General features: G+C 43.7%; 1 protein-coding gene across 2 annotated transcripts in view; it reads left to right on the plus strand.

The window, feature by feature from the left end:
• Positions 1-1268: 1268 nt before the first annotated feature.
• The window catches only part of GPAT4 (glycerol-3-phosphate acyltransferase 4), a 32581-nt gene continuing 9331 nt past the window's right edge, over positions 1269-24518 (plus strand). Inside the window, exons 1-5 of one of the 2 annotated variants that reach the window (XM_055335029.1) lie at positions 1269-1387; positions 13321-14324; positions 22573-22642; positions 22812-23112; positions 23927-24001. In XM_055335029.1, the coding sequence (XP_055191004.1) occupies positions 14160-14324; positions 22573-22642; positions 22812-23112; positions 23927-24001 (611 nt within the window). In that variant the 5' untranslated portion in view covers positions 1269-1387; positions 13321-14159. Of the gene's footprint in view, positions 1388-13320; positions 14325-16949; positions 17008-22572; positions 22643-22811; positions 23113-23926; positions 24002-24518 lie in introns of those variants that run through there. The other variant, XM_055335030.1, reaches the window with a different exon arrangement.

Genomic DNA, 24518 nt, shown 5'->3' on the forward strand with positions numbered 1-24518 from the left:
GCGCTCAGTGAAGATTTGTTAAATGATAAATGATTGAGTTCACAACTGGTAAGTCCCAAACAGGTGTGGTGATGAGTGGGGATGAGTGGTCCAGCGTTTTGGAGCAGAGCGTCATTCTTATAGTCAGATTTTTTTTTTTTTTTAGATTTTATTTATTTACCCATGAGAGACACACAGGAGAGAGAGGCAGAGGGACAAGCAGGCTCCATGCAGGGAGCCCGACGTTGGACTCGATCCCAGGTCTCCAGGATCACGCCCTGGACTGAAGGTGGCGCTAAACCGCTGAGCCACCCCGGCTGCCTTTATGGTCAGATTTTGAGGTCTAAGAATGTGGACTTTACCTAGAAGGGTTATCATGGGGTTATTCAGCATGGAATGGCAATCTGACACTAGCATGCAGAATAAACTGGGGGTGGGGTGGGTGGGGTGGGTGGGCTTGGGCTTGGAGGCAAAAATGTCTTTTAAGAACAAGGAGAAGGGCTAATTTTTTTCCTAGGGAGAATTCATTTTAGGGAAGATGATAAAGCTGGGTTAGGCATTTGAGGTCTGAAGGGCTGGTAAGAAATACACAGAGTCCAGCAGGCACCAGCTAGACTTTAGCAGAGGGCCCCTCCGAGTTGAGGTAGACGTTGGAAAGTCCCAGCCGCGAGGGAACACGGAGATCCCCGGCACAAACCCTTTGCAGTCCCTGGCTTCATCAGTAAGACAAATGGGACTCAGGGAGGATGATGATGATGATGACGATGACGGTGGCGGCGGCAGTGGGGCAGGTGTGATGGCCGCGAAGGTTTCCTGCGCGTGCCGGCCTTGAGCTAGGTTCCTTGCGGACAGAGCTTGTATCTCACCGCACACGCACCAGAGTCCAAAGACGACAGGACCGTCCAGTGACTCCGCCCTTCTCGCGGGTCCGGGCTCACTTCACCCTCCCTACACCCCACGCGAGCGCACCTTGAGGGCAGCGGCCGCCTCCCGGCCCGCGCACAGCCCGGAAACGTGGAGCCGGGTCTTCAGGAAGCGCTCGCTCCTCGAAGCCGGAGTCCCGGGGCCGCGCGCCGCGGCCACCAGGGCCCGGCGGCCCGAGCCAGCGGCTCCTCGCCCGCCAGGGGGCGCCGCGGCCAGACCGAGCCGGGCAGGTGACGCGGCGCCCCGCCCCTCGGGGGGGTCCCCGCCCGGCGCGCGCCCGGCGCGCGGGTGCGGCGGGAGATTACGCGGCGGGAGGGGCGGGAGGGGCGGGAGGGGCGGGAGGGGACGCGAGGGGTCACGTCAAAGCGGCGTAGACAAAGGGCGGGCGCGCGCACGTCTGTACGCACGCCTCGGCCGGCGGCGGCGGCCCAGGGCGGGCGGCATCGTCTACGGAGGGCCTGGGCAGCCCGGAGCCTCGCGGTCGGTGAGTAAGACCGCGATCCCCCGTCCCCAAGGTCGCTGGCCCCAGGGGAGCCGGCGGCGGGCCGGGGGGGTGCGGCGGGGGCAGGCGGCCCGCAGGCGGCCTGCGGCCGGGGGACCCCCCCTCCCTCCGCCGCTCCGGCGGCAGGAGGCACCATTGCCGCTTCCTGGGGTTTCCCGGCCGCTCGGAACGTTCCGCCCCCTTGGCCGCAGTGGAACAGTCCGCGCCGTCCCTGGGTCCCGCTGCGGCGCCCCGAGCCCGCGGCGCCCCGCCCTCCCGGGACCGGTGTCCTCGGCGGCTGCGCCCCTCCGGGGGGGCTCCCCGGCCTCCTCTCGCATCCCCGGTGCTCCTGCAGCCCGCCGGCCCCGCCCGGCCCCGCCCGGCCCCGCCCGGCCCCGCTTCGGGGGTTAACCGCCCCGGCCGCCCCCGGGGCTCCGCGGCCCGCCCGCCCGCCCGCCCGCCCCGAGCGCGCAGGAGGTGGCGAGGAAGCGCCTTCCCGTTCTTCTGTCCTTCGGCGTCCCTGGGCTGTACGTTTTCCTCGCTTGTTCTCCGGAGGAACCCATTCTTTTAGAATTTCTTGACCCCAGAAATCCCTTAACCTTTCCGTTTTGATTCCACCCCCCTGCAAGGCATCCTCCTACCAGAGGGTCTCGCGTATTCACTCCCGTTTCACGTGGGGCTTTAACTTTTGCACTTTAAAACTTAGGGAAAACCTGCTGTATGAGACCGTTGTAGGGTGCACCTCGGTGGAGATAAGTTCCATACTGTACTGGATAATCAGTGCCTTACTGCTCGTGCCCTCGGTGCCATGGATCCTCTCAGTGATAACCTTCCTGAGAAGAGCACTTCCTTTCTGGTTCATTTTCCTTAATTTTGACCGAACTTTGAGTGCCTCTGCTTAGTTTTTTCATCTCCTGTCGATTTTATCTCAACTCAAGAGAAATGGTGTGAAAGCAGTTATTCTTCTGCCAGAGACTGTAGAAACGAGTCCTGTAATAATGCCAGTCTGGTATTCTTTATTCTCACTTTGATAGTGTTTCTTTTTCTTTTTTTTTAACGACCTTGTATTATGGAGAATTTCAGACATACAAAAATGTCTGATAAAGTAGTGATAAAATAGTGAGCCAGCTTGCGGCCAGCATCCAGCCTCAACACGATCTTCAAGTTAAGCCTGTCCCATCCATGTCCCCCCTCCCCTAAGCTCTGGAGCGGAACATCAAATCCTTGCATTGGAAAAAGGCCAGAAAAGGGCACCTAAAATGATCAAGGTGCTGGAGGGCAAGTTCATACAAAAGTCTTTCAGGTGTGGATGAGAACTTCCAGATCATCTTGTCTAATTTTTTTCATTTTGTTGTACCCTCAAGGTCCATGGAGGTTCAGTGCCATGTCCAGATCAACAGGGAATAAGAGTCCAGCTGAGGCTGGAAACCTCTCCTAACTCCACATTTGGTCTTCTTTCTTCTCTCTCTCTCTCTCTCTATTTATTTATTTTTTAAAGATTTTATTTATTTATTCATGAAAGAGACAGAGGCAGAGACATAGGCAGAGGGAGAAGCAGTCTCCACGCATGGAGGCCGATGCGGGACTCGATCCCAGGACTCCAGGATCATGCCCTGGGCCAAAGGCAGGTGCTAAACCGCTGAGCCATCCAGGGATCCCCTCTCTCTCTTTTTTAAAAATTTTATTTATTTATTCACGAGAGACACAGAGAGGCAGGAGAAGCAGGCTCCCTGTGGGGAGCCCAATGCAGGACTCGATCCCAGGACTCCGGGATCATGCCCTGAGCCAAAGACAGACACTCAACCATTGAGCCACCCAGGCGTCCCAGTCTTTTTTCTTCTCTACCATAGTACCTGCCTTTAAGTTGTTTCTTACAGGAGGGGAAATGTGTGGAAGCACTCTAACAGAAGATTTTTACAATGAAAGGTTTGGATGGAATGATAGGAACTTTTCCATCAAATTCTGGAATAATGAAACTAGGGGATATGTCTTAAAATACTTCTTAAACCAGATATTGGACAAATGAGAAATCTGAATCACAGCTTTCAGTAAGCATGGGAAAGTTGTGACTTTAGAAGGAAAATACCAAATTGAGAATAAGAGCAAACTTTAAAAGATGTAGATAACATTCACCACTATTTAAAAAAGAGTAAGGGAAACTGGGATGATTCGGCATGCACTCCTGAAGTTTTGCTCTTGATGGCAGAGAGAACAAGAGTACCCTTCCATAAAACATCTTTACTTGCCATTAACAGATTAAGAATCCTAGGCTGGATATAACATGGATTAGGTGTTTGCTTTTCTTGTTTTTTTTTTTTTTTTTTCCTTAGCACACTTTGTTGCTGTTAGTTTCCCTATCTCAGGAAAAACAGGTAAATTCAGTATTTGTACCTCAGTCTTTGCCCTTAAAATTCCAACGAATGCTGTGAGCTAAGGAATCATGGTATATAGAGTTCATCGAATTTGCTTCTAAGTTTGGTTTATGTGATGTGACATAGTTGTTTATAAGTTATTTTCAAGATGTACTTTTGTTAGTTTGTGACTTACAGTGGTTGTCACCTGCATCTAGTTTGTGGAAACAACTGTTGAGGTAATAGCATCAGGGTTTCTGGGTAAATCATTACCTTAAAAACATGGGTGTGGGGGAGAACTTCTGTGTTTTGTGTGGGTTTTGTTTTTTGGGTTTTTGTTTTTTTTTTGTGGGGGGGGAGTGGGAAGCAGAAGGGGGAGAGGGAGAACCTTAACCAGGGTACACACCAAGTGTAGAGCCTTACACTTAGGACCCTCAGGTCAGGACCTGAGCTGATGTCATGACTCAAGCTAAAATCAAGACTCAGCAACTAATCGATTGAGTCACCCAGGCGCCCCTTGTGTGGGTTTTGTTTTTTTTGTTTTTTTGTTATTTCTGTGTGTGTGTATCTGTGGTATCAGAAGGAGTGCAGTGGTTAGCTAGGATTCTAACCCGGTAACTAGTTTCTGCTGAAGAATAAACCTCTTATCTGTGTGCACACCATAGAATGTTACCTTTTATTAAAAATCTCTTGCTTTCTGGAGATAGAAGCTAGAGATTATTTGATCCTCATTGAACTCTACTGCAAAATTGTTTCTTCAAGTAAAGTAGAACCTCATTATGGTGTGGCATTTACTTCTTTCTGTATCTTTATGCTCAAAGGAGGCCTTGGACCAAATATCAATTCCATGTATTAGGATAGAATGATGAATGCTTTTTCAGAGCACTGAATTTTAGTTAGTAGGAATGTTATAAAGCTTGCAGTTTTTCCTAACTTCTTTAAAGGTACTCTCGTTTAAAACACCCACACGTCTGACACAAGTCACAGAACCTCGTGTCCTTTCTTTGGGCACTCTTGTTTGGATTGTACCTCCTTTTAAACTGTAAGCCCAAGACCTGCAATATCATAATAATACTTTGTAAAAAGTAGGAGTGTAATGAATTTTTGTTGACCTTTTGAATTAAACTACCAAAAAACCGGTGAGGAAATTGAAATCCAGGGAAGCTGAATGACTTTACAGAGCTGTGCTTGAACCCTTGGCTAAGAAGACTCCTGAGTTCCAATTCTAAGCTCCTCCATAGTACATACCATTTTCTTCTCATAGCAGAGGAATGAGGAGGGAAAAAAATATTTACTTTTTTTTTTTTTTTCCTTTACTAGTTACATGTATTTTATTTTCAGGGTCTGCTTTAGAAATTTTTGGTCAGGGGCACCTGGGTGGCTCACTCAGTTAAGCATCCAATTCTTGATCTCAGCTCAGGTCTTGATCTTAGGATCGTGTGTTCGAGCCCTGTTGGGCTCCATGCTGGGTGTGGAGCCTACTTAAGTTAAATGAAATGAAATTAATAAATAAGTTTTTGATCAGTGCTATCCAATAGAAATACGATATACACACCGTGTATATAATTGTACATTTCGTAATAGCCACTTTTAAAAAGTACAAAGAAACACATGAAATAAATTTTACTCATGTATTTTATTTAAACCCAAATTATCCAAAATATCACTTTAACATGTAATCTATATACAGATTTTTAATCACGTCTTTTACATTCATTTTTTTCATAGGTTATTTAAATCTAGTGTGTATTTTATTTACATTTACAGCATATTTCATTGTGGACTACCCACATTTCAAGTGCTCAAGAGTTACATGTGGTTAGTGGCTGCTGCGTTGGGCAGCACAGAATCACTGTCAGCTGAGCATAAAGATAAAGGAGGATTTTAGGTCCTTAGTAATACACAGTGCCGAGGTTAAAATAGAGCTGTGGTTGTGACCATTGGTTTTTTTTTTTTGGTCTCATGTCTTAGTGATTTTCCTTTGTGTAATTAGCGTTTCAAGTTTGTAGCAAGTTGAACAAAGAAATCTGATGGTCCACGAATTTTGTACCTTTGTGATGAGGTCCTCTCTCTCTCTCTCTCTCTTTTTTTTTTTTGTCTGTGGGATTAATCTTCTTTTTCTTTTTTAAAAATCCTTGGTAAGTGGTTTAAAAATTTTTTTAAAGTGTGTAGTCCAGTAATAATGCTTTCTCATTTTAAATAACACTGTCTAGTCTTTGTGGGGAGAAAGCTTGATTTCTAAAAAATAGCCAGTAGCAAAACTAAGTCATAAAATAACCTAAAAGAAAATAGGCTAAAGATTTGAACACTTCACCAAAGAAGATAGTTGGATGTTGAATAAGTACAAAAGATGCTTAATATCTTTTGTCACCAGGGAAATGCAAATTGAAACTATTTAATACCACTTCACATCCATTAGTGTGTCTAAAATTAAAAAGACTGATCCTGTCAAGTATTGGTAAAGTTGTAGAGCAAATGGAACTTTCATATACTGCTGGTGAGGATGCAAGATGATACAACCAACTTAGACAGCAGTTTGGCAGGTAAACATACACCTACTGTAGACTCACTCGTTACATTCCTAGGTATTTATCCAAGAGGAATTAAAATGTATGTCCATACAAAGACTTGAAGATAGCAGCTTTATTTGTAACAGTCCCAAACTGGAACAACCCAGTTGTCCATCAGTAGATGAATGCATAAACGAAAGTGGTATATCCATACATTGGACTACAGCTCGGCAGTAAAAAGGAATGAACTCTTGACATGTGTAGCAACATGAATGATTCTCAAAATGATTATGCTGAGTGAAATAAGCCAGACAAAAAAGATTTAAAAAAAGGCCAGGAAGTTGCTTCCAGTTACGTATACAATACTCGAATATAAAAGCACCATTTCTGAAATGGAGCTCTCAGAGCAGCATTCAAGTTGGGTGATGCAATGTCTAATGCATGTGTCCTTTCTTAGGCTGATTGCCCACGAATATCAACATATCCTGTGTCCTTTGTCCTTTTTTTGCTTTCACAGCTTGGAAGACTTCGTGTTGCTTTGGGGGAAGTTGGTACCAGGTTCCTTATTACCCAGTTCCAACTCACATTAGTCCTTTGTAGGCAAGGGGAAAGTACTTAAGGTCAAAATGATCTTAGTTAAGACCAAGACCCAGTCTTGTCAGACTGCAACTGACAGTATTACTGTGTTCTTTCTAGTGAGTTGAGTTATCCTTTGGCTTACTATATCTTGCCTTTGTCTTGAACCATTTATTTATCCAGGATTGATGTCAACTTTATGAATAGTTTTGGTTTTTTAGCACTTTAGGTTCATTTCAACCTAGTAGCTCTGAGTGCTGCCTTGTTTCCTTGGAAACTGTATACTTCCTCCTAAGCATCAACGTTGTATTGAAGCAGATTTTTTATACTTCACCACTCTGATACACTTGACATTCAATTCACCCAGCATTATCACCTATTCAAAATGATAAATACAATATTAAAGGTAGCAAAAGGAGAAAGTGACCTCTCCCGCACACTCCTAGAGGCAGAACTAGAGTCATTCTTGAATCTCTCCAGAGATCTGTATCTTTGCAAATACATATAAACTGTATATATTTTTCTTTTCCTCCTCCTTGCACAGTTGGTATTTACTGTGGACATTGTTCTGCATCTAACTGGTAGATTGTTTCTTATCAGTGCACAAGTAAATGTCTTTTTTGGTTTAACAGATGAATAGTATTCCATTGTATGTTCTGTTAGTTGTGGATGTTGATGTTCTTTGGATATTACCAACAGTGCTGCAGTCAATAACCGTGCACACACATCATCTTGTATATACATCAATACAGGGTTTCTCAGCCTCAGCACCAGTGTCATTTGGGGCTGGATAATTCTTTGCTGGAGGAGACCTACGCATTACAGGATGTTTAGCAGTATCCCAGTCTTTTTTGTACTGGTCAGTAGCTCCTCTACCAAGTTGTGACAACTAAAAAGGTCTGCAGACATTACCAAATGTTGGGGGGTTGTTGGAGGAGAGGTTGCCGGGGGGAGATAGCCCCTGGTTGAAAACTGCTGTTCTAATTTATCTTTTTTTTTCTCCCCCTTTTAGGGAGAGAGTGCGCAAGTGGGGAGAGGGAGGAGGAGAGAGAGAATCTAAAGCAGGCTCCACACCCAGTGTAGAGTCTGACAGAGGACTCCATCCCAGGACCCTAAGGTCATGTCCTAAGCTGAAATCAAGAGTTGGATGCTCAAATGACTGAGCCACCCAGGCACCCCTCTAATTTGTCTTTAGGGTAAATTTTTAGAGGTAGAACTGCTGGCACTAAGGTTATGTACACTTAAAATTCTAATGGTGTTTACTGAATTATTCTCTATGGATGTACCATTTTTACACTCCAACTAGCAGTATTTGAGGATATTTTCTCATTTTCACCAGTATGGTGGATTATAAAAGAAAGGATTTTTTTTTTTTTTGTCTCACTAGTTTTAATTCACAATTCTGTGCTTTACAACTAACCTTTTTATTGAGCACCTAGTGCTTGTTAGGCATGTAATATGCTACATGTAGTATGTAGTATTTTTTGGTCTTTGGGTTTTGTGACTTACTTTGAAATGCCTTCCTCTCTATCTTGCTATCTTAAAGTTTGGTATTTAGTTTGGCATTTAGAAATGAAGATAGGGGCACCTGAGTGGCTCAGTCAGTTGAGCAGCAGGCTCTTGATTTCAGCTCAGATCATGATCTCAGGGTCCTGGGATCGAGCCCCCATGTTGGGGGCTCAGTTCTCATTTGGGAGTCTGCTTGGGATTCTCTCTCCTTCCATCCTGCACCTCACCCAAACACACATCCTCATGTACTCTCAGGTGCATGTGTGTGCACTCTCTCTTTTAAATGAATGAATGAATAAATAAATAAATCTATCTTTAAAGAACAGAAACTGAAGACAGTACCCTGGCTTTCTTCTGATCCTAATGGAATGATGTACATACCATTTATTGAGATCTAATACGTGACAGACATTGTGCTTGGTGTGCTTAAAAAATGCATTATCCCTGTGTGACCTAAGTGTTGATGTTTAATAAAATGGTATGTTTTCTTCCTTTGAGTTGGTAGCTGGCCTCTCTCTGGACATATTCTGGTAGTAATGATCTCCTGAAGTAGGCTGTGTCACAGAGAGCTAGCTGAAAGGGAATGCAACTGGCCCTTGAACAACATGGGTGTTAGAGACCTTGACTCCCTGCACTGTTGAAAACCTCTGTGTAATTTCTGACCCTCCTAAAACTTAACTCAAAGCCTACTGTTGCCTGGAAGCCTTTTTGATACAATTAATACATATTTAGTATACTTATCACACGCTGTATTACAAAAAAGTAAGCTAGAACAAGAAAATGTTCTTAAGAAAATCATAACAAGGGGCGACTGGGTGGCTCATTTGGTTAGTTAAGCATCCAGCTGTTGGTTTCAGCTCAGGTCATGATCTCAGGGTTGTGAGATTGAGCCCTGCATTGGGCTCTGCGTGGAGTGTGGAGTCTGCTTGAGATTCTCTCCCTTTGCCTCTCCTTCCTCGTCTGTCCCTCTGCTCCCTCTCTTTCAAAATAAATAAATAAAAATTTTAAAAAATCATAAGGAAGAGAAAATACAGCACTGTATTAGAAAAGAATCCTTATATAAGTGGACTTGCACAGTTCAAACCTGTTTGCTGTTCAACGGTCGGCTATATTTGATTCTGCAGTTGGGAATCATAGTAGTCCCTATCTAGTGATTCGGTCAGAATTGGTTTAGATGACCTGATTTAAATGAAGTTTCCTCTGTTATTTTCTCTTCTTGGATCCTCTTTTTCTTGCTAACGATCATTAAAGTGTGAAATTATGACTCTGTATATATTTATTTGCTGAACACTTGTCTCTAGGCATATTCACCACTATATCCCACCTGACATGATGTGTGGCACATACTATGTGCCCAGTGAATATTTGTTGACTGTGAACTTGTCACTCTGAGAACTGAGGAGCACTGGAAATTGGGTCATTTTGGGGGGAGGGGGAGTTTAAAGGTCCAGATTGAAAAGTTTAGTTAGCTTAGTGATGAGCTCTGTCATGTTCCTAGGATGTAGCCACCTTTCTTTCTAAAAGACTCAGAACTACTTGTTTCTTATGTTTCTCTCTGGCCCCTTGGGAGAACTTTGGTCAGATAACTATGAGTTTGGCTGAAAGCTATGGAAATTAATAGAATGTGCAAATACTACCTCATGTTTATGGAATCATGGTTCTATTTACTTGAAGCAAAGTGATATCCTCTCCTAAATGAGCAGTTATCTGGGCATTGTGGTGTGTTTGTGTTAAGGGGGCCTAAGGCACCAGTCTTCTGGCTTCAGTGGCTACTCTGCTAATCCAGCAAGATGTTTGGAACTCTGTTTGATAACTGTAGTTTGCTTGCTTTTTCTCTTTACTTCTAAGAATTTATGTGAGGATTGTTTAGCATTGGCCAGATAACTTGTTTGGCTAGGTTACTGTTCTCTGTTCTAAAGTCTGGCACTCATCAACATGAACTCAAGGGGTGGGGCAGGACCATAGAGAAGAGTTCAATGCCTCTTGGGGGAGAAAGTAGTGGCTAGGTCATGGGTTGGCAAACTGTATAGGGTTGGATAGTAAGTATTTTAGGGTTTGCTGGTGGTGGTCTCAGTCACAAATTACTCTGTTTTTTACAGCTCTTTAAAGATGTAAAAGCCAACCCTAGTTCATGAGTCTTAGAAAAACAGACCAAAGCCTGATTTGGCCCATGGGCCTTGGTTTGTCAACCCCTGAACTAAGTGAAGAAATTAGTTTATTGCTAAATGTGTTTAATATTTTGGGGACATGAACCCAGAATAACCTTGGGAATTCTCAGTTGATTGTGATTCAAAGAAAAGAAGATCTAAACTCTGTCATGGGAAGTCACAGTGACCTTAGTGTCTATCATCTTGGGTCCATAGAACTCAGGGTAACCTTGGCCAGTGAGAGAGATTTTGCTGCTTATTTCCCATGGGAATTCTGGACAAGGGGACAGGAATGGGAGAGTAGAACAGAGATTTGGCCCTAGAATTAGGCTGGAATTAGGCTTAAAGAATACAGTGACTCAGCGAATTAAATTAAGTCTCAGAAATATATCTAATTTCCTCAACCTCTACTGGGCTGTTGTGAGAAATCTGGCATATAGAGTCAGTTTGGCCAGTTTATAAAAATGAAAGAGCAGGTTTGTACCTTGGATTCTGAGAACACCAAATTCTGATACATGAATCCAGATTTGCCTTGTGGTTTTTCTGTGACCACAAGAAGTTCTGTAGAGCAGGCCTGGCATGAGGGAAGTGTTAATTTATTTCAGTGTGGTTTGGGAGCTAGGAGGGCAAAGAGCATGGGCTATGAGACAGATACCGTGGTCTAAATTCCTACTCTCCTACTGAGTAAGCATGTCATTCTGGGAAATTTTCTTCCTCTAAACCTCGATTTTTGTCCTGTGTAAAATAGCAGTGGTAGCAAGAACTCCACCGTAACAGGGTTGTGAGACCTCTGTGAGGGTCAGTGATGTAAAATGTTTGTTACGTTAGCTCAAGATCTGTCGTGTTGTTAGCATTCAATAAATGTTAGCAGTGATGGTGATCAAATTAGGAGCTAGTATTTGTGACTCAGTGCCACAAAATAGCATGTTCTTTTAATTTAATCACTAAATGTGTGAGACTGTAATGGGAGCATTACTGGGTTAGGAGTCAGAAGAACTGGATCTGTCTCTGTCTTCCTTTATTTCCTAATTGGTGAAAAGGAAGTAATGTTGACATGTTACAAAAGAACCTGTGAAAGGTATCTGAGAGTTCTATAAAGGCACCAGACAAAATTTAAGATAAAGGTAGTAACCTTATTTGTTCAATTTCTTGAACTTCGTAATGTATAGGAATGGAACAGAAGGTGATTGGTGTGAAGCCCCAGTGTGTTTGCCGGAGATTTGAAAGGATGTTCCCATGTGCAGGACTTGGCACACTTGGTAACTTGTGGTTAGGGATAAGTAATATAAAATTGAAGTACTTTTGTAAGGCATTTAAAATAGTGGTGTTCATGAGTGACTATGTTAAGTGGAAGAAGCCAATCTGAAAATATGATTCCAATTATAAGACATTTTGGAAGAGGCAAAACTATCCAGACTGTAAAAGATCAGTGGTAGCCAGGGCTTTGGGAAGGGAAGAATGAATAATCAGAGCACAGGGAATTTTTAGGACAATGAAAATACTGTATGATACTGTAATGATGGATACATGTCATACATTTGTCCAGACATCTAAAATGGACAGCACCAAGGGTGAACCCTGATGTAAACTGTGGGTGACTATGATGTGTCATTGTAGGTTCATCAGCCACTTGAAACAAATGTCCCTTTCTGGTGGGACTGTTGATAATGGGGGTAGCTGTCCATATGTAGGGACAGGGATATGTGGGAAATCTCTGTATCTTCCTTTCAGTTTTGCTGTGAACCCAAAACTGTCCTAAGTAGAATAGTCTTTAAAACAAAAAAGAGTGACCAGTGTGAGAAGACAGACAACTGGGGGAATTTAATCTCCATGTAGAAAATGCAACAATATCTTGTAAAGTTAAAACTCTTTCCTTTTCTCCTCCAATTCCATTTCTAGGAATTTATCCTGAAAGTATATTTATATTTGCCTTGCATTTTGTATGCTAAATCATGTATGCATTTGGTTACTAATTCAATTATTTATAACAAAAAAGTGGAAACATTGGTGTCCAACTTTAGGAAACCAGTTAACTAACTTATGGTACATTTTTTTGTTGCCGTTTTTAAGATTTATGTATTTGAGAGTGTGTGCATGCAAACACGGGGGAGGTGGGCAATGGGAGAGGGGAAAGAATCTTAAGCAGACTCCCCACTGAGCATGATGAGCCTGATGCAGAGTTCAGTTGCATGACCCTGAGATCACAACCTGAGCCAAAACCAGGAGTGGCCACTTAACCAACTGAGCCATCCAGGAGCCCCGATGGTATACTCTTAGGTTGAAAACTGTGCACCTGTAAAGAGTGAGGGGGCCCTGCATGTGTTGATGGAGCACTTTTCCAAGATATGGTAAGCTAAAGAACCAAAACAAAATGCAAGTTGAAGAACAGTATACAGAGTATGGCATCGTTACTGTTATCAGGGTGAGGGGGGTGAGTAGAAAACATCAATTATGATTTTCTCATCTAAGCACAAAATACCTTGGAAGAATATGAAGCTGTGGTAACATGGTTGCATCTGCAGACAGAACTCTGGGGTAGCTGGGGACAAGTATGAGGGAGACTTTTCGTAATATAAATGAAATGTCGCTTCTATCCATATATTTTCTCTTCAGAAAGTTGGCCACAGATCGTATCATTGGAATTGAAGCTGTATGAAACTTCACCATTTTCCTTCCACATCTGCACCTGCCACCTGTTGTTTGCCTCTCCCCTTTGACCTTGATGACTTGAGAAGCTGGCACTGAATCTAGGCTTCCTTTAAAACCACCCCCCACCCCCAAAGCATATTGATGTTTCTCCTCTTGACTTGTGTGACTGATGGTGTTTCTGTTTCCACCCCCAGCTTTGGCAGCATGTAAGCAACTTCTTGCCAAGAACCCAGGTCACTGCTGAGAAGGGGGCCTTAGGGAGAAGAATATCCAGAGGAAACAAATGCTGGATGCGTCTGGAGTGACACTCAACACAGGCAGCATGAGACATTGTGTGCCAGCATCTGTATCCTACTGGCAAAGACTGTAGCTCTCCACGTTGGAGGGTCCTGGAAGCAGCACGCACCAGGAACCTCTCCAGAGGAAGAATGGGGCCAGATATGAACTCTACGATGAACACAGTTTTCAGCTTATGAAGGAGTTTTAAGTAAAACAATTATTTAATTTCCACATATTCAAGTTCAGTAGCCTTCTGTGTGAAGTGCCAGCAGTCACCCCCCTCCACAGAAGTTATCAAGATTGTTCTGGCACCAACTTGGAACTCTTCTTGGTACTTCTGGCAATGATAGATCTTCAGGACACATTGATCTGCTAAATGCTCTGGAGCAGGAAAGAAAAAGGAAAACTGGAAGGAGCAGAAGGGTAGCAGAGCAGAGATCCCTCCCTCACTGAGTACTCACTTTCACAGAAACTGCACCTGGACTCTGATGCTTGTATGGAAGATTGGTCCCGCCTCATTCACCTCCAAAGTCCATCTATTCTGGGGAGCGCTGGCATTTTGGGACTGCCTCCTGTGGCCCTTTTTACTTCCTCCTGCCCCCCGGCAGTCAAATGTTGTGAACCTGGAATGGGGTTTGCCGTCCTATGGGGACTCACTTTCTTTCCCAGGCTGGTGCTGTCTGACAGGACCATCTGAAGACGGTGGTTTGTTCTTGAGGTGGGGGGGGCACTGGCCTTGCCTGGATCCTCCACCATGTTCCTGTTGCTGCCTTTTGATAGCCTGATTGTCAACCTTCTGGGCATCTCCCTGACTGTCCTCTTCACCCTCCTTCTTGTTTTCATCATAGTCCCGGCCATTTTTGGAGTCTCCTTTGGTATCCGAAAGCTCTACATGAAAACTTTGTTAAAAATCTTTGCGGTAAGTTGTGCTCTTTACAAATGGTTGCTTCACCAAGGAGGGAAGAAATGCTGCTATATTAGTAAAGACTTTTTCTTATCTGGCAGGTTATTATCTCTTGATTGCATACAGAGAAAGTTGGGAGAATGGGAAGTGGCGTCTTGAGTAAACAATTTCCCTAGGTGTGTACTTGTGAAAGCCTCTAGCAAACTTTATTTTCGAGCTAAGGTACTTGGATGTTTGATTCTTGTGAGCAAAGAAACCTATCCCATAAGTCCACACCTTGCTTATTTATTTTAAAGAGTCTGAAAGATTAAGTGAGCTGTATGAAATGTTACTTTATAATGGGAAATATTTTTTATATGTATTATTGAATATTGGGTTTCAATATTTAATACTCCTATAAGAATAGGATTTTTTTCACTTAAAAATATCAATTAGAGTGGCATTTACTGTATTCACAGTGTTGTATAGCCATCACTTCTGCCTACTTCATTAACACTTTCATCACTCCACAAGGAATCCCCCAGTCATGAAGCAGTTACCCTGCATATTTTCCTTCCCCGGCCACCATGAGTTTATGTTCTAGGTCTGGATTTACCCATGCTGGATATTCCATATTTATGGAATCATAAAAAAAATGTGCTCTCTTATGACTGCTTTCTTTCATTTAACATAACATTTTTGAGATTTGGTTGCATTATGACATATTGCAGTATTTTTATTTTTTTTAATGGCTGAATAATATTCCATTGTGTATCTGGATATTTTTTTTTAATTTTTTATTTTTATTTATGATAGTCACACACAGAGAGAGAGAGAGAGAGGCAGAGACATAGGCAGAGGGAGAAGCAGGCTCCATGCACCGGGAGCCTGATGTGGGATTCGATCCCGGGTCTCCAGGATCACGCCCTGGGCCAAAGGCAGGCGCCAAACCACTGCGCCACCCAGGGATCCCTCCATTGTGTATCTGTGTCATAATTTGCTTATCCATTCATCCACTGGTGGATATGGCTGAGCTGGTTCCACCTTTTGCCTATTGTCAGTACTGTTGCTATAGCAGTGTTTTTCAGTAATAGGATTTTTGAGCCCTACGGATAGTCTCTGGGGTTATCTAGTTACTTGCTACTCAGAATGGTATGGATGCCAGCAGCATGAGTGTCACCTAAGAGCTGATTAGAGGTGGAAGTCTCAGGTCCCCTCCACACCTACTGAATTAGAATCTATTTGAGAAGTGGTGATCTAGTCAGCCTTTGGACCAGCTATTTTGCTTATGTGTAGTATTTATTTTAATTCATCAGGAAATGTAATTTTCTTAAATTTCAGGCTAAGTAATTCTTCATTAGAGCCCCAGGTTCTTGTGGACCATATAACTTAACTATTCATGCTCTCTTGCAACTGTGGAACTTTTTCCACAACTGTTTGCAACTGTTTGCAACTGTTTCCAACTGTGGAAAACCAGTAGAGAGTCAGTAGAACATCTGGTAAACTTTTAGGAGACAACATTGAATGGTGCTTAGCTTTCATTCAAGTTTATAAGCAAGTGGTTAACTCATAGATGTATGGCAATTTTTACTTTTAAGACATAAAAATCATGGAGTTATCAGCCTAGGGTTATTCTGTAGTAGCTAAGATTTTTTAACTTGGATCTCTTTGGGCCACAAAAGGCCTAGAATCCCTGTATATTCTCTATTCCATTTTGAATGTGTCCCCCAAAATTAATATTTTAAAGTTCACAGTCAATTAAAATCCTTCTAATTGTGACTGTATTTTTAAATGTATATTCTTGTGACTTAACGTAGATCATAATTACATAGCTGAAATTCAATAAATACATATTGTTGGGCCATTCCATGGGATAGGTAGTCTTGGGCCTTCAGAGACTTGCTTGCTGACCACATCTTGAAAATCACTAGTTTGAGGTACAGTGATTTAGAAGTGGTTATGAAATAATGTCTGTATCTGTGTGTATATTTCTGTGTACCCATTTTTGACCTCAAGATTAAAGATTTCAAGAACTAGATTTGCACGTGTTATTCCTAGAAATGTGTATATTAGGCACGGAAGGGGTTCTGGATACCCTGGGTGCTGTCCTGCTGAGCTGCACGGATGATTATATCCTGGCTAGAAGCTAGAGTTAGGGATGGGCTAGAAAGGACTCATACCATTCTAGTATGGTTATAGGTGACACTGCAGGAATGTCTGGTCTTCTCTGACTCTCTCCTACTGTTCTGAGTTGACCTTAATGGATAGTAAGAACTGAATGCTCTATACATCAGTATTAGTATTAGACACAAGTTGGATTTGGCCAAACTGGTTTTAGAGCTTGGAAAGTATACATGTGTGTATCCATGTATACATCTAAAATAAATTTATGTTTGTGGGCATTTTTGTTTGTTTTTTCCTTTTTTTAAAGAGAGAGCACAGATAGGGATGAGACCGGGAGAGAGAGAGAATTTTAAGCACCTTGCTCAGCGCAGAGTAGAGCCCAGTGTGGGGCTCGATTTCACCACCCTGAGGTCATGACCTGAACCAAATCAAGAGTTGGACGCTCAACTGACTGAGCCACCCAGACGCCCTGCTTGTGGGTGTTTTTTAATCGACTTTTATTTTTTACCTTTTTAAGCCTCTTCATCCTTCCTGAATCCGGCTGATAATGTATAATTTTGGAGCTGGAAGAAAGCTCAGAGATCATCTTAATTCTGTGAGTCTCCCCCAACTACACATTTGAATTACCTGGGGAGCATTTTAAAAGTGCTTGTTTGGGAGCACTAGAATCTTCTCCCAGAGATTCTGATTTTAATGGTTCTGTATGGGTATGTTTTTAAAGCTCTCTAACTGATTCTGATGCTTGTCACCAAAAGTTGGAGGCTGGTTAACTTCCTGGTGGGTACTGGCCTGCTTTACGACTGTGTTTCTGATAAGCAGGATGTGGTGGACATTAATTACACTGTGTAACATGTGTAACATGTGTGATGCCTGATGTGAGATCAGGCTAGAAATGGCAGTGTAACTTCTGATTCTTGGGATGCTTCTGCATGTTGTGAGGCAGGCCATGTGTTAGGTATTCCAGTCCGCAGCCCCAGGGAAGCCCTGACAACCAGCATCAGCTGCCACACACAGGCATGAGCAGATCTGCAGGGGATCCAGTCCTTAGCTTCCAGCCCCCCAGCCAGTGTCAAACTTGGTGCAGTTTGCAGATTCATGAGCAAAGTCAGTGGTGGTGGTGTTTTAAGCTTCTAAGCTAGGGAGTGGCTTGTTATGTAGCAGTAGATAACCAGACAAATAATGTTAATCATTCATCTTTCTACAGCTTATAATACCTTAACATTTTTGTACATGTATTACTCTTCAGTCTTTGGCAGCTGCGTTCATGTGTTGTGTAATAACATGTATATATAATTTTGTATATCTGTTTTCTTTGGGATTTTATCCACCATTTTTAGATTGGTTCATGCAGTACCTATACCTGTGCTTTTGGCAGAACTAAGCAAGTGCTAGCTTACCAACTAGTTACGCATAATCAGCACATCCTTCTATATAAAAGAACCTCATTATACCTGCCAGGGGGAGAATGTGGGTGGGTCAGTGTCTTCCCAGTCCCCTGTCCTGGAAGATTTAACTGAAGTGGAGGTCCCGTGAATGCTGAATTGCAGATTTTTGTATGTGGAGGGCAGCAGTGTTCTTTATTTTACTTTTTTTTTTTAAAGATTTTATTCATGAGAGACACAGTGAGAGAGGCAGAGACACAGGCTGAGGGAAAAGCAGGCTCCCTGTGGGGAGCCTGATACAGGACTCAGTTGCAGGACTCCAGAATCACAACCTGAGCCAAAGCAGACACTCAGCCCTGAGCCACCAGGCATCCCGAGCAATGTTCTTTAAAAGTGTTTTTAGCAGCCCTGGTGGCCCAGTGGTTTAGCACCGCCTTCAGCCCAGAGGCATGATCCTGGAGACCCTGCGTGGAGCCTGCTTCTCCCTCTGCCTGTGTCTCTGCCTCTCTATGTCTGTCATGAGTAAATAAATAAAATCTTAAAAAAATAAACAAATAAAAGTGCTTTTGTTTTCTTAATGTTTGTGCTTTAGATTTTCTCTCAATACAGTGATGATGGTATTCTTTGGAGTAGAAGTCCTGAGAGTGGCTTTCCACTGAGTTTAGGATGAATGATTTGGAAAAGAAAAAGTAGAAACCTGGAAATAGAGAGTTGGAAAGAAATGGCCTAGGTGATTTTGCCTCACGGGCAAGGGCTTGATCAGGTCAGTCAGAGATGGTTGTAAAGGTTACAATTGTAAACATTAAATTCCAAAGTAGGAGTGGCCAATGGAGTGTCCTAGAAAGCCAGTAGTGGTTGTTGAAGAGGCTGTACAGTGGGATTATAGTGGGATGGGCATGGGTTTTTGAGCCAGTGGGCCTTAAGTTCAAATCTAGGGCTCTTTGACAAGTTTTGAAACTTGACCTAAGTCGTCAGATTTTACCACGTGCTTCCTCATCTATAGAGTGGAAGTCATAACACCTGCTTCATGTACTTGTAGTGAAAGAGGTCATGTCAGGCATGTCCTGTCTATCACATTGAGAAAGATGATTTTAACATAACCCTGAATAGCTGAAAGAATGAACTGAAGAAAGTGAGATGTTGACTCTGGCGGGACAGGTGATGGAGAGTAGTAGTAGGTTGTATCATCTCAGCTCTATCTTTTCACGTGGAGACCTTGATGAAGAGAAATACGGGGAGTTAAATGCAGCCATTAGTGACTGCCTACTAGGCGCAGAACCCTCTGTCAGACTCTGCTGGAATGAGAACATGGGTGGGTTCTATCTCCTGCCCCTCAGGGTATTTAGAGTCTAGTAAGAAAGACAAGTATATGCATACGCAATCAATTCACAGTTGGATGCTATTTCAGATACACAGGGAAAGATGAAATCTGCCGGAATTAGGTAGGTAACATTTCATATACGAGTTGGCATTTGACCTGGATCTCAAAAAGGAAAAGGCATTCTAGAAGTGCAGATGAGAAGGTATGGTCTTGTTTAGAGACTGTACATAGTTTAGTGGTGGGTGTGAGGTAGATTATAAAACCAAATGCTTCTTTAGGCATTGAAGGTTTTTGATCAGGGAAGTGACATCAGACTGGCAGCAAGTGGGTGATTTGAAGGGAGGAAAGAGCAACTGAATTGCTGTTGTCGTTAAAATAGGCAAGAGAATGATCTAGGGAGCAAAGGTAATGACATCACAAGAGGCAGCTGTGAAAGAGTGCCATTTCAGGGGAGGATCAATAGGACTTGGTGAGCAATGGGAGGCTGGAAAGCTTGGATGAACAGAGAGATCCCAGGGCCACAAGAGGAGGGTCGGAGGAAAGGGAGCACTTTCGGGGCTGGGAGGAGGTATGTTGTTGTCTTTTATTTGCAACATGCTGGTGAGGGCTAGTTGAACTTGCATGTGGAAGTGACCAGCAGGTGATTGGGAATGTGAGGTTGACACTTGAGTGAAGTAAAGATCTACAGATTTGCTAGTAGCTACTTAGAGGTTACAGCTGAAGCAGGGGGAGAAAAGAGAGCTGGTACAAGAGATAGTGTTTGCAGGGGAATAGAGGTGCTAGATGATGGGAGCCTGAATTTCCTAAGGGTTTCATTCTATGGGCATATATGGTTGGTATGGGACAGTGCAATGGGGACTCACTGAAAAATAGGAGAGGTTTTTCCTAAGATTGGTCTTGCAAAGTCTGTTGGATGTTACTTGTGAATAATTCCTAAATTGTAGTGTTCAATAGAATGAATAGCACAAGTACACCATTGAACCATCTGCCTTTCGAGGAGCTGGGCCTGCCTTTCATCTGCCAAGGTTTGCCTTGGGTTTAATGTTACCTAAGAGTGCAGCATTGTTAATGCCCTTAAATGGTCTCTTCTGTCTGGGGGAAGCTAAGAAGGAAATCATTTAATAATCTGATGCTGGATCCCACGGTAAATGGCATCTCACGTCAGGGGAAGGAGAGGAGGTTTATAGGAATGAGCTCTGGGTCTAGGATTCTTAATTTTATTCTGGATTTCTGAACACTATGTTTCTGAAAATGACAGCTCCAAGAAACCAGTTGTGGAGTTATCAGACATGGGTCACGTGCAGGGCCCTTTCATTCAGTCTTCTGCACCAGGCTGAAGCAATCCAATTCACAAATCAGTCTCTCCTCCTGAACCGATTCTTCCAGCTAACTGTCAGCTTCCTCCAACCCTGCCCTCCCGCCCCTCAACTCTTGTGACCAGACAGAAGCATCTTATAACATACCTGAAGTGTGAACGAGTGAAGCTGGATGGACAGGGCACGAGGGCAAGGTGATGTTTACGACAGCTCTGTGGTAAGAGCTAGGAGATGCAGGGTCTCATCTAACTTGTACCCTTCCAAGTAAAACACCACCACCATCTTGAATTTTGCAGAGTGAAGCAGTCCTCACAGACTTAAATGCTAGTCCTCAAGAGCCTCGGTGTCATACATTACCTGCCTGTTGCAACCTCTTCTGAGTGTCAGAATTGTCAGTACAGAACCAAGTTTTTCTGATTCTCACTATGCTTGCTGTATAATGCAGTCTTGGCCAAGATAGAAAACCCTAAACTCTGGTAGAGTGGCCTGTGTCTGTATGTCAGGCTTGCTGTAAACTGTCTTGCCCTTTTCACCTCTTCCCTAGGTAGAATTCCCAGGTTGAATCTACCTTCCTCCATTGTAGGAGTTTCATTTACATTTTCTTCTAGAAATGATTATCCATGCATAGAACCAAAACAAAACACTAAATGTCCGAAGTATAGAAAATGGGCTATGTGGCTTTTCTTGCCTTAGACCTCTCTTTGAGTGGATGACTCTAAGCTGTCTTTTTCTAGACAGTTGTGTTTGAAGACCATTTTCTCATTTCCAGATGAGGTCAGATCACTGATTAAACTCATGTCCTGCTTTTTGGCTCTTCTAAACCATCCAGAACAGTCTTGCTGATACTTGAGGCTCTGCCAGCAGAATCTACACCAAATGCTTTGGACTGTGGGTTTTGCTGTGTCACAGAATGTAGGCTTCTCTCCCACCCTACATAACTGTGGAAACAAGTTTGAAAAGGTACCTTTTAAAATATCTGTTCTATTTCTCTGACTTGCCATGGGTATAATCTTCTATGCAGTGGTAACATTCTAGTTAGGGATTAGCGAGCTCGTTTTTACCTCTTGTGGGATAGTGGGAGAGACAGGCTCTCTTGTTGTGGGATAGTGGGAGAGTGAGTTATATGGATGTCAAAGAAAAGAGGCTCTCGGAAGAAGTTTCTTTTCTAGATCTCTTCTAGAGTCCATTGTTAGTCCAGTCACAGTGAGGACATGAGGGCGTTTTGCAGTGTCCAGGTTCTGTTATGTGATCTCATCTGCTCCCAAGTGACCCCATGAACTAGGAGGTTGATGGACTATTAGTCCTATTCGGTAGATAGGAAAGAGTGTTGGGATGAGTTGCTTGAGGGACTATCAAATAAGATTTTTTTTTAAATCTCCAAAAGGTGTTTTTGTGTGTTTTTCTTTAACACTGAACGCTTCTAAGTCAGGTTGTGGGGTCCTCCTGTTGAAAAGGCTACTCAGAGCGACCCCTGGGTGTCTGAGTTGGGCACAGGTCAGGGTTGAGTGTCTGCCTCGGCACAGGTCATGATCCTGGGATCCGTATCGAGTCCCACGTCGGGCTCCCTGCATGGAGCCTGCTTCTCCCTCTGCCTGTGTCTCTGCCTCTCTCTGTGTCTCTCATGAATAAATAAATAAGATCTTTAAAAAGAAAACAGGTGGAGAGTTAAATGCAGAGGTGGATGGACAGTCTAGACATATATATTATTTAAATACTCAAAAACTAAAATTGTTGCTTTTGGAGTAATTCGGGAAGTAGGCAGCTTCAGTGGTAGGCAGTTGCTTAGAGGGTGTGGGATTTTGCTGTTGGTGAATAGCTGCTGTGTGGCAGTGAAGAAGCACTAGTGGATTCTGAGAGTACCCTGAAGACAGAGATTTAGGCAGAGAGAACCTAGGCCCAAGAGATCTCCCCAGACTTCTTGAGTTCCCAGGCCTTTACTATAGGTGACTCGTCTTTTGTTCCTTGTCATCAAGGAGGGAACTGCTCTAGAAGAGAAGCTTTTGGCTTTCCTTCTCTAGTGGGTGCTTTCTCAGCTACAGTCTGATCAGGTGAGTGGGATTGAGACTTCCCCAGGATGGAAACAGAGGCATTCAGTGTCCGAAGAAGGATCTCATTTTGTGTGTTGCGGCTTCTCCCCACAGTGGGCCACGTTGAGGATGGAGAGGGGAGCCAAGGAGAAGAACCATCAACTTTACAAGCCCTACACCAATGGTAAGACTGGCTGGTGCTCCTGGCCCCAGACCATCCCTCTGACACAGATTCCTGAGTGCTTTAATTCCACACATACTCTTCACTATATCAGAGGGAGGAAATGGACTCTGAATATTTTTAACGTGCTCCATCGCAGCAGGCTGCTTGACATGGGTGTTCTCTTTGGCAGGAATCATTGCAAAAGATCCCACTTCGCTAGAAGAAGAGATCAAAGAAATTCGTCGAAGTGGTAGTAGTAAGGCTCTGGATAATACTCCAGAGTTTGAGCTCTCTGACATTTTCTACTTTTGCCGGAAAGGAATGGAGACCATTATGGATGATGAGGTGACAAAGAGATTCTCAGCAGAGGAATTGGAGTCCTGGAACCTGCTGAGCAGAACCAACTATAACTTCCAGTACATCAGCCTTCGGCTCACTGTCTTATGGGGCTTAGGAGTGCTGATTCGCTATTGCTTCCTTCTGCCACTCAGGTGAGGTCAGGCCCCATGGGGACAAAAGGCCTGAGCTGCTGGCCTGCGCCCAAGGCGGGGTTGACCTACCTGTGCCACCCTGCTTTGCTTTCCTGTATTAGGAAGGAGCATGAGTATGATTCTGTCACTGGCATCCGACCTTGGAAGGGTACACTGGTGGTCATCTTTTAAAGGCCATTGGATTCTCTGCACATTAGACAGAAATAGTTGGGTTTCTTAAAATCAGGCTGCTTAAAAAACAAAACAAAACAAAAAAAAATCAGGCTGCTTACCTCAGTGGCCTGAACACGGACAGGGAACATGGTGTACTTTCTGGTCACTTGTCCCCGGATGTGGCTGGTGCTTTCCCACAAGCCTGCCTCTCTAGTACAGAGGCAATATTGATCTCTTAGGTGTTTGTACCAAGCGCAGTTCTGAGTATGGTGTGCCGGCTGCTGGTACCTTGAGGCTCTACTTCCTGTTGCTCCACAGAGAAGCTATGCTTCTGCTAGGGTATAGAGCCAAAGGGAAGGGTCAGACAGCGGGACAGCAGGTGCCTGGGGGCAGAGCAGCCAGTAGGCATTTCCATTGTTCTGGCTGCTGCATGCTTAAGGAGATTGTGTCAGTGGAGAGCCAGCTCCATAGCTCACTGTCAGCTTGGAATTAAAATGATCTCTGGCTATGCTAGGCCTGCTCTCATTTCTAGATGGAACTCTTATCTGGATCCTAGGTGTTGAGGCCTTGGTGGTTTTCATGACGCCCACTTTCATCTTCATATGTTACATTCTGTCTGTAGCATTTGTTTGCTGTGTTTTCACGTGTCTTATTCTTACAGGATAGCTCTTGCCTTCACTGGGATTAGCCTTCTGGTGATAGGCACGACCGTGGTGGGATACCTGCCGAATGGGAGGTAAGTGGTGTGTGAGAGTCCACGTCTGCAGGGTACTTAGTTCTGCAAACGGTGGCTCCAGCCAGGCCGCTCCTTTGGGGACAGCCAGACCCATGGCATCTCACAGAGATAAAACAACCCAGTGGGAACAATGACATCGGCATTTATCTTGATGAGTTACTGTTCTTTTCCCTCTAACACTCATATTCTTCCCATTTTGAAGATGAAGGAGCAACCTCACAACCGTGGAGTCCAGGGCCAGCAGATTTTACAGCATGTTGTTTAGTTTTGAGCATTCTGCTGTGTTGATAAATTGGTAAAGAGATAAGAATGTGTGTGTGTGTATTTTTTTTGTTTGTTTGGTTTTTTTTTTTTTTTTTTGTATTTTGTTTTTTAAGGAGAAATTTGTTCCTTCTGGAAGTTTAGGGCTAGCTAAACCCTGGTGAGGCTAGAGTCTCTGTCGTTTGCCCTGCCTCTAGGCATTGACTGGGAAGGAAAGTAATCGAGGAGACTCACCTTGTACTGGAAATTCGAGGGT

Source organism: Nyctereutes procyonoides, unplaced genomic scaffold (genome assembly GCF_905146905.1).
Source record: "Nyctereutes procyonoides isolate TBG_1078 unplaced genomic scaffold, NYPRO_anot_genome, whole genome shotgun sequence".
Lineage (NCBI taxonomy): Eukaryota > Metazoa > Chordata > Mammalia > Carnivora > Canidae > Nyctereutes > Nyctereutes procyonoides.